At 39.9% G+C, this 13,118-nt stretch overlaps 1 protein-coding gene across 1 annotated transcript; it reads left to right on the forward strand.

Annotated features, from left to right (window-relative positions):
* The first annotated feature begins 1,699 nt into the window (after window positions 1-1,699).
* Window positions 1,700-9,101, forward strand: LOC149300551 (fructose-1,6-bisphosphatase 1-like). The gene is made up of 7 exons (XM_089485135.1): window positions 1,700-1,869; window positions 5,272-5,434; window positions 6,492-6,584; window positions 7,259-7,399; window positions 7,515-7,652; window positions 8,306-8,425; window positions 8,910-9,101. Exons 1-7 carry the CDS (start codon window positions 1,700-1,702, stop codon window positions 9,099-9,101), a joined length of 1,017 nt encoding a protein of 338 aa, XP_089341261.1.
* The last annotated feature ends 4,017 nt before the right edge of the window (window positions 9,102-13,118 follow it).

Genomic DNA, 13,118 nt, shown 5'->3' on the forward strand with positions numbered 1-13,118 from the left:
TGTATGACAATTAATGAACTCATGTGTGGATGAATTGCTTAAATGATTTTTGAGACTGCATTAATGAATGTGTTAATGATTTGTGTGAATGAGTAAATGCAAAGATGGTACATAAAGGGTGAGCTTTAACAATAAATAAATAAAAATGGGCTGCTCAGGCTTAAATGCCCGGGCCTACTTTTTGTCCCAGTCCGGGCCTGATGTCATGCATTGTTGTTCATCTGGGGTTGTATTTATCTAGTTTTTAGCCCTACTAAGGAACAGGTGATTGTTATTATATCCTGATATGTAAAACCATAGAATTCAAAGAGGGTGTAATTTCTTTTTCACACAACTATAAATGACTTGTTTATTATGATGAGCCCAGAATGATGTTCGATTTCCATAAATCTTAGATTTGCTCTTGATGCCCCATAAAAAGGACATTTTACTATGACAATGAACGTACATTGAACAGATATGCTAGTTTTCAGGGAATGGTTCCCAGATTTAGGCTTCTGTCCCTGGACACATCCTCTAAAACTGCTTAAGCTGAAGAATATTTGAAAAGTAGCTTGGTATCTCGCTTCACAAACTATTAAATTAATTTTACAATCAGTGTTATAAAGGGGAAAAAAAATCTGTACATCTCTGTAACCCAGCGCTTGATTGCAAATGTTTGAGAGTTGTTTTGATTGGCCGATCGCTGGCTCAGGTGCTGCGCCAAAGTTGAACACAAGACATACTCCATAGGTGCTAAATATTGAGCAATCAGCGTGCAAATTATTTGGGGGATTATACATTGACTTGCATTTCAGCTCCTTGATATTATGAAGGTCCAACCCCGTGAGATTAAAAGAAATGTAATCAGTGAGATCTCTTAGAAACCTCTCCTTACAAGATGAATTACACATTATACAGGCCCAGCTCAGCCCTTCCAATTGGAGAAACTTTCTTGTGTGGGTCTATCACAATGAATAGTGAAGTAACAGTTATAAGGCGATTGCACCCACATTTAGAATTTGTATGCTTTTTTATAAAAATAGCGTACTGGGACTGTATATTTGAACCCTTGGCTTCGAGTAATATGAAACCATCCTCTGCTGGTCATGTCACATTGACTTTATCACAGAAAGCACATCTGTGAAACAATGGGTTAAACTTGAATATGGAACCCTAGGGATCAAATCAAATGAGAGAAAAATAGTTATTTTTAAAAAAAAACTGAACGATGTCCTCAGATCCCACTCCCCACCTCCCATCCGAGATGAATGTGTTCGCATTTCTGCATGACAAGCTCTGTATTGCATGCACTCCCCACACTTGGTGCCTCAGCACGATTCACAAGGCTAGACACACTCTGGGGCCCGTCAGCCTGTTTTCCACTTTATGTTTGTGCAACTTTGTTCGGTGGACTACGGTCAGTATGTACAGAGTTGTGTACGCTGGACTCGTGGAGCCAATCAGCGCGCAATAGAAAGAAAAAAAAAAGTGCATTGAAAGAATCCAGTTGTTTGAGTCGCAGATTGGAGCAGGCTGCAGATTTGTCTCCGCCCCTTGCACACACCCACATTTCCTTCCTCCTCTGACTGGCAGACGTGGGCCTGGGAGTGTCCCTTTTTATAAAGGTGGCACAGGGCAGACACTGTGCTGACCCGTCCATCTAGCAGCCCAGACACAACAGCTACCCCGTTCCTGCTCGTGTGTATCCTGCATCATCATGTCGGACCAGGCCCCCTTTGACACCGATGTCATCACCCTTACCCGATTTGTCATGGACGAAGGCAGGAAAGCCAAGGGAACCGGAGAGATGACCCAGCTCCTTAATGCCATGTGCACGGCTGTCAAAGCCATCTCCTCGGCAGTGCGCAAGGCTGGGCTGGCCAACCTGTGAGTACATCCACACGACACACGTGTCATTTCACCCGGGCAATGCCACGCAGCGCCATGCGACCAAGTGACAGATAGTCATAAGCGACAACTGCCACTCAAGCTGCTATGGACTGCAACTCCCACAATGCTTTGCCACCTCAGCAAAAGTAGTACACAGCAGCAGCCTCTGAGAGCTCCATGCTGATTGTAGTCTTGTTGTCTCTCATGTACATCTTCCCAGTTTCGGGACACAATAAGACAAGTTCCTTGTTGCTTTAAGCCCCGCCCATTTCCTAACTTACACGATCAAGCTGTGTAACCCCTAATATTATCAACACAGTAAGATGAGAGCAAAGGCTGTGTGATGATTATCAAATACCTGCTACGCCTTGATGCCGGTCCAGATGACGGAGACCTGATAATTCCTAATAATTTTATCGTAACATTGGGGAAACTGCCAGTATGATGTGATCTAGGACCCACCAGCCAATACTCATTTCCTTTTTTAGATTGATTTAGCCCATACATTGTGAATCCATGCGTCACAGCTAGTGTCGTACAATGCAGAAACGTGTGAATATTTGTTGATTTGGGTTGTGATGTATAAAAGGTCCAAGATACTTCTGTTGGTTCCAGGAGCTCTTGAGATCACAGCTGTCAGTCCCCAGTTTGAACCTTGCTTAATCATAATGATATAAGCAAAAATTGAATTGGCAACAAGCTGATTTTATTTGGGCTTTATCAGATAGATCGTATAGCCGCACCTTGCAAAGTAACCAGATAGCATTAAACGCAGATATTTCATTTTGATTAACTTGGCACACGGATCTGGCAGTTGTCAACATCTTTTCTTGTGCGTTGTGAAAGAAAAAACCTATTGTGGGTCCTGCCGTGACACAAAAGAATAGAATGGAGTAGAGCACAATATTTGTTCAAAGTAAATTAACATACTGGGTGCGGCGGGTAGAGTTTGAGGTTTTTTTTTGTTTTTTTGACTAAAATAATTAAACTTAAATAAGAACCGGGCACAGATCAATCTTTTAATTGTTATAATGTGCCTGTTCCTTCACAATCTTATCATTGATGGGTTTCTTTACTCATCTTGAATATAGTTTTGTGGCAAATAAGTCTGTGCTACATGCCACAAGCACTTGAGATGTCTAGAACACCCCATGCTCGTTTTGCAGCTATTACATTGAGCTATCACATTTTGTAGGAAACACATAGTTTAATATGATGTTTGATAAAACGTGGTTGAGTCACACTGTAGGCAGTGGTGTATTTATGTTGGTTTAGGTCTGAACCAGCCTAGTACCCGCCAGACCTACATTTAATCATGACACTCCTTCATCGCACCGGGACATGACATCATACCAAAACATGCTTCCTTAAAAAGACAAACCGGGCACAGTGTAAGTGAGATGATTGCAATGGGGATCTCTGATCTTGCCAATGAGCCTGTTGAGCAACAGTGAACTGCTGATTGCCCAACAGGGTGATCTGCCTCCAGTAATTTGGTACAGGAACAGTTGATCCCCTCCCCCCACCACCCCCAGGATCTGCCTGCAGTGACCATAATAAATGGCTCTTATTTATTTTTTTTACTTTCAAGATTGATATTTATTTTTCAAAACCTCTTAAGGGCCAGGGCCCTCTTTAAAATAAGATCCATAATGTTAATTGCAAATAGTACTGCAAAATTAATGTTAATATTTTGTACGTAAGTGAGCCAACTGGCCACCAATCGCAAGATAACACAGACCTCAGCTCATGATAGACTCATCGTATTGCCTTTACATTGTTCTAGTTCAGATACAATAGAGCCCTGCTTACTGATCACTCTGTTACTTACCAGCAGCAGTGGTGTTCAAAGTAAACTGAGGGAGAAAATGTTTCACAAAATATATGAATATAAAAAAATAGTTACTATGACATCATAAGTGGTACCATCCTGTATTAAGGGAGATCCCTGAGGTCTTTAAAGATCTCAAAGGGATCTCCAGTCAAAAAAAATTTAAAATAATAATAAACAATATATAACATTTAAAAATAGGTACACAAACACATCATGCCACACCCACTAGAAATATACATTTTAAAAAAATTGCATTTTTTAATGTTTTTTTTTATTTTTTTACATATTTATAATAAATAAACTCTAGGCCATTTTATTGCTCCAGAATGTTATTTTGCAACTTGTAGGTGTTGAGTAAAATAGCATGCTTCTCAGAAACATTAGTTTCAAGGACTTTTTACCTAGTGACCTTTGATCTCCCAGCAGAAAGAAAGGGGGAGGGGGAGTGATAGTTTCACGTGCACAAAGGGAGTCAAAATATCTACAGAATTATGGTATATATATATCTTATTCCAAACCAATTTCAAACCTGTATAGAATAGCTAAGATGTACACGAAGAAGTAACATGTACTGAGTGTAAACTGCTATCTGTTTAATAGCCAATCACTAACAAATTGTTGCCCTTTAAACCGTTGCCTGTGTTTTTACTGGAGGTCAGCGGACCAGTGAAACTGAAGACACACTAAGAAAAAAAATCAAATTTAACCTGAAATACAGCTATAGGATAAGTTCATTGCTACAAAACACCACAATCTCTTACAAATACACTGTATTACAAATATACATCACGATCACACCACTTCCCCATTATATCTGTAATATTGTTTTGTTTTTAGATGCATTTAATAAGAAATCCGTAGCATATCTATAAGTGGGAACCACCACTTTCATAGATTTTTTATATTCAGTACCCCAGCGCATCTTATGAATATTTTAAAGAGAAAAGAGATGGTGGAAGCCTTGGGTCTGAGTAATGTTGACGACAGCATTTAATTATATTTCTAAAGTTCAAGGCTAGCTGGTGAGATCACGAGAGTTCGTAGATCTTTTTCACTTTACAACTGAGCAAATGGAGCAATGCAGTATCTTTTTTGTTTTTTTTCTTTATTTTATGACTTATAGCAGTGATGTACCATAAACGAACTAACTAAATACATAAATAATAGGCAAATGCTCCTTATAGCCATGTGTCTGGGAAGGATTAGCAAGGAGGACTTCCTTGTTTACTGTTTTTGCTTCTAATTCTAGAATTACCAGCCACCAGGATATTACCAATTATTTAAGCAGTATTTACTCCTTGCCTGGGTCCTTGCTGTACTCTTTTAATTTCACATGCATAAGCCACGTACTTTAACTAAATGTATCTATGGACGAGAACACCACTTTAACTGAAAACAATGACAACAAGACAAATTGCTACTGTTGGTCCGTGGTCAGTAAATACCACAATGTATACATGCCTGATATAGGAGAAAAGGAACATATTGTGTAGTTTTTTTTTTCTATCGTTACTATTCTGTTTTGTTAAATGATGCACAGTTAATGTATTCCTTAATTGTTTTAGCTATGGCATTGCTGGATCCACAAATGTGACAGGAGATCAAGTGAAAAAACTGGATGTCCTCTCCAACGACCTGGTGATCAACACCTTGAAGGCGTCATATAGTTCCTGTGTCTTGGTATCAGAAGAAGACCAGCATGCCATCATTGTGGAGCCTGAGAAAAGGGTGTGTGCCCATATATTTAATGGTTTTGGTAGAAAGAAATTCCTGTTTCATTTTCATGCTTTGCTTAAGTTTATTATTTTGTACAATATTAACCAAACCTAGGGATGCCGTTTAGCCAATACTATACTGTCAAACTAGTATATATTGAAACTCAGACAAGTAACATGTTTTTTTTCCAAGACATGTATTAACTCTAACATCAACCGAAACCAACAAAAACAAATCAGATCAGCCTACGAACTTTGGGATTTCCTGTAGGGCTTCCCCCTAAATGACTATATCTAGTGGTCCTCTACGCTAATAAAGGAAAGATCAGAACGCGCCCAAAAAGAATCTGGTAGAGAATCATGAATGCTGTGGTTCCTATAGTGGCTATATTTGCTAGAACCACAACAACATTTTTGTTTATAAGCTGCACACTTTATTCTAAAGTTTTCTTCCACCCAAGCCATCTCGAGTGCTTCTAGACCATACACCTGGTGTGCAGCAGTCAGTTCATGACAAGCTATTTGATCTGTCGCTCCTCTTTGATAATGCTTTGATGGAGACCCAACAACATTTCTATATCAGAATCATGGTGTATAGTGGCAAATGCTATGCATTTATCTCCTTTGTCATTAGCGTTCAGGGATTCACATATAGCTAGGTAAGTTGGGTAATTGTGGCTGGGCATGTATGTTCAGGAAGTTTCTTCAGCAACATATATTTGTAATTACACTTATGCAACGTACAGTTGCAAAGGCAACTGCAATGTTTCCTGTTAGTTTGTTTTCCATGGCGGCTGTGGTTGTATATCATTATAAAAGTGCCTCTTGATGGATCCCTTTCAGGACTTGCTGCATGCTTTGGCTGCTGATCCTATCACTAGACATTGTTAGATGCTTCAGTTTGCAGTATTAACATCTTCATCTCTGCCACTGTTTTATGTTTTGCTAAAACAATTTAACAATGTGAAATTTTCAGTTCTGCATGCTTGCATATTATGTCAGAGTAAAATTATGTGTTATAGTTGCTAAAGCCTGTGTGGTGAATATCATTTTTTTATTTTTTTTTTAAGGGTAAATATGTTGTATGCTTTGATCCCCTCGACGGTTCATCGAACATTGACTGTCTTGCTTCTATTGGCACAATCTTTGCCATCTACAAAAAGGTAAAATAGTTTTGTGCTCTAAAGATACAATATTACAAGGTTCCTAAAGCTTAACATCAATTAATCATTGATAACTGGACGCCATGAAGAAATGTGTAAACAGATTAAAGTGGCAGTAGAACTAACACAAGTTTAACTCTCATGATATAAGGTGTGCATAGACCCTGAGCTTATTTGGAAAAGCCAGTTGGGGAGAACAGCACCCTGGACGACCTTTAAAAGGCACACAATTCAGGAGTCACTTTGCTATACAATATATTCCTAATAAAACAAACATATACCTGTTTCCATTGTGGGGAGGGTTCACGATAGAAGAATTTTTCCTAGATTTTATAACAAACTATGTGCACTGTTACATTATACCAAAATACCTCTCAAATTACCCTACATGTTAAACATAATGCAATCATGCTTCAGTTGAAGTTTTATCATATGTGGGCATCAAGGGGTGCCACATCTGGCGTTGACCACAGAAGAGTCAGTTGGCCGTGTCTCTTACATGGCATTGTCTACTAAGGAATTAAGTCTATGCCATAACTGATATACCATTAATATGGACATCACATAAGTAGAACATATGCAGAGCAGGGGATCCAATGCTATTTTGAAAACCTGAAATATGTGATGTATTTAGTATTATTTTGATCCATAATAAATATATGCTTTATGTGCAGACTACTGACAGTGAGCCATGTGAGAAAGATGCCTTGCAGTCCGGCCGTAACATAATCGCAGCTGGCTACGCGTTATATGGCAGTGCAACTATGATGGTGCTGGCTACTGAATGCGGTGTCAATTGCTTCATGCTAGACCCTGTAAGTATTGTGCTTTTTCACCTCTTTTAAGTATTGTGCTTTTTCACCTCTTTTATTGTTAAAACCCTGGACCTGGTGAATTATTAAACATCCAAAAAAATTTTTTTTCTTTCAGGCAATTGGTGAATTCATTTTGGTAAACAAAAACGTTAAAATAAAACAGAAGGGCAATATCTACAGTCTCAACGAAGGCTACGCCAAATATTTTGATGGAGCGGTTACTGAATACCTGCAAAAGAAGAAATTCCCTGAAGTAAGACATTTTGATTGGGAGGGGATATACTATATACATTGCTTTTATAGACCAGTTCCCAAGGACCACCAATACGTCAGGATTTATAGCTCTCAATTCTACACTGTTCAGTGGTCATTGAATCGTGTGCAAATTATGTTTTTTTAGTTAATGACTGGCCTGACTCTCAGATCGGATATGAAGCACTACTTAAAAGAACTGAAGTGTGTGATTAAGTTTAACTCTTTCCACACACACATGTACATATCATATACATTTCTCATGAGACTATGTGATGAATGCACTATTGTCATACAAATGCCATTTAAGTACCACTTAAAACATATATAAAGATTATTTAATGGAATAGAAACTATATGATATTTTTGCCAGCTTACATAATGGCACCAAACTTTTTTTCTCTAAAAAATGATGCGCAATAGGTTTGAAAACATTGAGTAATGGTACTGTTGAGGCGATACTTTGCTATGTTAAACTATATCATAGTTGTATTTGATTAACATTGCTGATTAACAACAATGAATCAATCTATTTCAATTATAACATTATCTCTGTTTTTCTGAGAAATTTGGGTTTGGTCGTCTCTATTTCTCTATCTCTATATTGTTACTTGGTGTTGTTCCTTACATTGCTTGGTTTATCTTCCATTAAAGGATGGAAGTTCACCTTATGGAGGAAGATATGTGGGTTCAATGGTTGCTGATGTGCACCGGACATTGGTCTATGGAGGAATCTTTCTGTACCCTGCTAATGTGAAAAGTCCCAAAGGAAAGGTATAATATCTTCTGCCAAACCAATTGTGCATGTAGAAGAAGGGCATGTAAAGTTGCTGAAGGAAGAGACCAGTGAAATCTGGAACTAAAAAATAAACTGACAAAAAAAACCTGCTACATGGAATTTGTAGACGTGATTTACGCTAAAAGATGCAAAGGTTTCAATTCATCGTTAACTATGCATTATGCCCCACATACTTGGCCCTTCCTGCCTCAGCAGGGTCTTCGTAATCCACCTATATGTTTCATTTGGCTAAAAACACGTGATTATTTTCTAGTTTGTACACATTCTAAGATGTGCAGATGCTCTTGTAGTATGTTTAAATGCTCTATGGCTTCTAGAATTGTATACATACTATAGACAAGACACTTCACAATAAAGTAGAACCCTCTCCCCTTTTTGACTACAAAAAATATCTCAAATATTTCTGAATGCTCTATTTCTTTACTTCATCTCAACTGATCTGTTTAACATTTCTTGCAGTTGAGGCTTCTGTATGAGTGCAACCCAATGGCCTACATCATAGAGAAGGCTGGAGGAATGGCAACCACAGGACTAGAGCCAGTGCTGGATGTGGTCCCTGACTCCATTCACCAGCGGATGCCCATAGCACTGGGTTCACCAGATGATGTGCAGGAATATATTGAGCTTTTCAAAAAGCATGCCAAAAAATGAGGAACAGATGCATACAGTTCCCTCTAAACTGGACCAAAGAATCTCTTTTCATTTAGCTGCTTTCAACATCATCAGGAATCTTTATTACTTTTTTAGGCAATGTTGGGTGTGAAACCACAAAATAAATTTTTTATATTAATCAGTGTTTTTTGATCCTATACTTTTTTAATCTGTCTATAGAGTACAAAGAATGATGTGTGTTTGAGAAGTTGCTAAAGCATGGCTAAAGGGTCTCACTCACTGTTGTGCAAAGTACCAAGTGTATGGAAGAAAACAGGTAATGTGGAGACAGTGGCGGATCTACCGGGGTCGCGACTGCGACCGGGCCCCGGCGGCAGGGGGGCCCAAGCCAAGGGGCCGCCCGAAATCTTTTTTAAGTTTTTTTTTTTTTTTTTTTAATAAGGCAGGGGCGTCCAACATCCAACACAGAGGAAGTAGGATGTCACGTGAACTCCGCTTCCTCTGTGCTGTCCAGAAGACCCTCCCACAAGTAAGTAGCAGACCTCGAGGTGCGGCCCGCGTAAGATCGGCAGCCAGGGCAACCGATCTTACACGAGTCGCACCTCAAGCCCTGCTACTTACTTGTGGGAGGGTCTTCTGGACAGCACAGAGGAAGCGGAGTTCACGTGACATCCTACTTCCTCTGTGCTTTAGCAGAGAAGGCAGAGGGAGGCCGCGCCCCCTGCTGAAGTCTGTGAGCGGCATCCCCTCGATGCAGTGCAGGTAAGGGGGTGGGGAGGGTGTTTGAATGAGTGTGTGTGTGATTGAGGGAATGAATCTGTGAATGAATGATTATATGAATAAATGAGTGTGTGTGTGATAGCATGGATGTGTAAGTGCTGGAACCTAGGCATGATGGGACTGTGATTGCTGTTAGCAATCACACTCCTATCATGCCAAGTCAGCCAGTACATGCTGAAACCTGGCCAGCTGCCCCCCTTGTGTAGTGATGCTGCCAGCAGTATGGGGTCTGCACTTACAGCCACCCTGTACCAGCATGTACTGGCTGACTTGGCATGATAGGAGTGTGATTGCTAACAGCAATCACAGTCCCATAATGCCTAGGTTCCAGCATTTACTGGATGGATGTGTAAGTGCTGGAACCTAGGCATGATGGGACTGTGATTGCTGTGAGCAATCACACTCCTATCATGCCAAGTCAGCCAGTACATGCTGAAACCTGGCTAGCTGCCCCCCTTGTGTAGTGATACTGCCAGCAGTATGGGGTCTGCACATCACTTACAGCCACCCTGTACCAGCATGTACTGGCTGCCTTGGCATGATAGGAGTGTGATTGCTAACAGCAATCACAGCGAGCACAGTCCCATCATGCCTAGGTACAAGCATTTACTGGTTGCCTGGGTATGATAGGAGTGTGATTGCTGTTAGCAATCACACTCCTATCATGCCAAGTCATATTGCTAATTTTGTCCAATTGTGTGTTACCTACTTTTATTAAACATGTGAGTTTTTATTATTATTTTTAAAGGTGGGGGTCATTTTCAGTTTTGGCTAAGTGAACCCTGAATGTTTTGGTCCAGAATTTTCATTTTAGTTCATCCCTAGAATAAATCTAGGGAATCCCGAATTTGTAGTCGCAAAACTTTCAAGGCCCAGAAATCAGTGAGAGGAAGAGTAAAGGTTTTGTGTCATTTTACTTTATTTTAATCTGCATATTTTATTAAAGGCCATATTTTTTTGTCACAGTGAAAAATGAGTGCGGCCCGCGCACGTATACAATTCTGATGAAGTGGCCCACTGCAGAAAAAACTTGGACACCCCTGGATTATGCCCTTTGTACATGCGCCCCTTTTTCTTTGATTTTTTTACAGATATGATTCAATATGTAAATTGAATTTGTTGAATTAGTTGAAAAATAATTGTTGGGTAAAAATCATGTTTTTTGGGGGGGGGGGTGAGGGGGGGCCCTTAACAGATTCTCGCACCCGGGCCCTTAACAGATTCTCGCACCCGGGCCCTGAGGCGTCTAGTTACGCCCCTGTGTGGAGAATATAGTAGAGGCATTGTGTGTGTGTGTGTGTGTTTATAGTGTAGTTTGCTTTATTACCTACTGCTTGTATAGAGTCTTGATGTGTTTGGTAATAGTTGTTAAAGGGAACTCCCACCAAACTTTTATATTCTCTTGATATTGTTCAATAGTTTTGTATGTAGTATTTGGCACAAAAAAAGTCTCATACATAGTCATTTTTATAATTTTTTTTCTGTTCTCGGCTATTTCAAACGCAAGTTCTTGCAACCTGGAAGCCACTTGGATATTGGAACATAGTGTCTGGTTGCAACATGCATCATAATCATGTGAACAGTGATGCATACTGTAAACTATAAGCTAGTCAGATACTGAAAGATGAGCAATTGTGCAAATAATCACAACTCTTGCCACTCTCAGTCTCTATATCCACATTGCTCCAGGCAGGAATCTGCCTCACAATGTGTCCTGTAAACATGCAGATATTCCTCCAGCATTTCAGAAACTTGGCACAATGCACTGGTAGACATAAAAGCAAAAAGGATTATGTGTATGATTAACAATTTAACACACAGCAGTAAAATTCAAGGAACCAGCATCAGAGATCTTAACCCTTTTTATGCTTAATTTACACGCTTAAGATGGAATTGCTCAGATGTTGAGTTCTTTGGGGAACAAGTGTTAGAATTCATGACAGGTTGATGGCACAGGGTTATCCTGAATGAATGATCAAGAGAAGTTACAATACTACCAAATGCAGACAGGCTTCAAAAATATGGTACGAAATCGGCGGGAAGGTTTGTGTGCATGTGCCTACAGCTTTCACTGAGCCAGCGCTGGTGCTGACTTGAAGTAACTTTGTCACAGGCAAGAAGATGTGTTCCACCAAACGCATCTCCCGCACAAATCTATTGCAAGTTGCACACTTATAGTTGGAATGTATCCATGGGAAAATAAAGTTTATAAGTACCTTGCACTTGTTAGGCTGCATTTTTGGGATCTTGGCGATAGAGATTTAAAATTAATTTTGTTCCAAGGTATGGAAATCATTAAAATCAGCCCTAGAGGTGGAAATGTGTCCAAACAACTGTGCCACCAAGAAGTTTATCGGGTTTTTAACTTGCTACTGGCCACCTGTCATGGAGTGTATGAACCCTTCACCCAAAAAAGCACCAAGGGCTTAAACAAGGATGGGGAGTGAGGCCTTTAAAACTCTGTCGGAGGTGCCCAGGCAGGAGCTGCACGGGTGGATCAACAAGACTTATCGTTTGGATTTAAAAAGTGCTGCCATTTTGAACCTGAGGGAGAAGCCAGCGTGAGAAGTTTCCAGGTTGTGACTGGATGCCACCTGATGGGTTCCCATCATTGTGAACCGTCTGTGTCCTGTCCTGCTGTGAGAGTACCCTGCAGAGGCGCACACTCCCACGACACCCCAATGCCATTAACCTGCCATATAAAGTTACTTTTTTAAATTATTTTATTAGATATCATGAATTAAAACATTAATTTTACTCCTTGAGAGTTAAATGGAAATTTGCGCTTATGATCACGTCATGTTTGAGTAATATCTGCATGCTTACATGTAAGGGTTACATGATAAACGGACTACAGGGTCCATTATCTCCAACGAAGACTTTACTGTGATGTAGGATTTGAGAGGCCATAGAGATGGCACTCTGGCTATAAGGTGCAAATCTATCACTGTAATTAACAATTTTGTAACTAAACTTATGAACATCATTTATAGTACTGCTGAATACCTTAATTCCTCACAATAACTAAGGAAAATTTGCCATTCATAATTTTCCCAGGAACACTTACTCGCGCGAAACAAAGGCACTGATAGGCTGTGGCCATAGACACAATTAAGTTGATGCTCAGGGCATTTTATGCAGTTTCATGTCTTTTAGTAGCTGTGTTATATTTAAATTATGTTTCTACGCATTCCCCCAGAGGTATCCGCTTTGCAGGGGATGAAATTCGACAGTAGCACACAAGAGCCTAAACAAGAGCCTCCTGGACCCTTTTTT

Source organism: Sceloporus occidentalis, unplaced genomic scaffold (genome assembly GCF_023333645.1).
Source record: "Sceloporus occidentalis isolate IW3139 unplaced genomic scaffold, rSceOcc1.0.p SCAF_24, whole genome shotgun sequence".
Classification (NCBI taxonomy): Eukaryota; Metazoa; Chordata; class Lepidosauria; order Squamata; family Phrynosomatidae; genus Sceloporus; species Sceloporus occidentalis.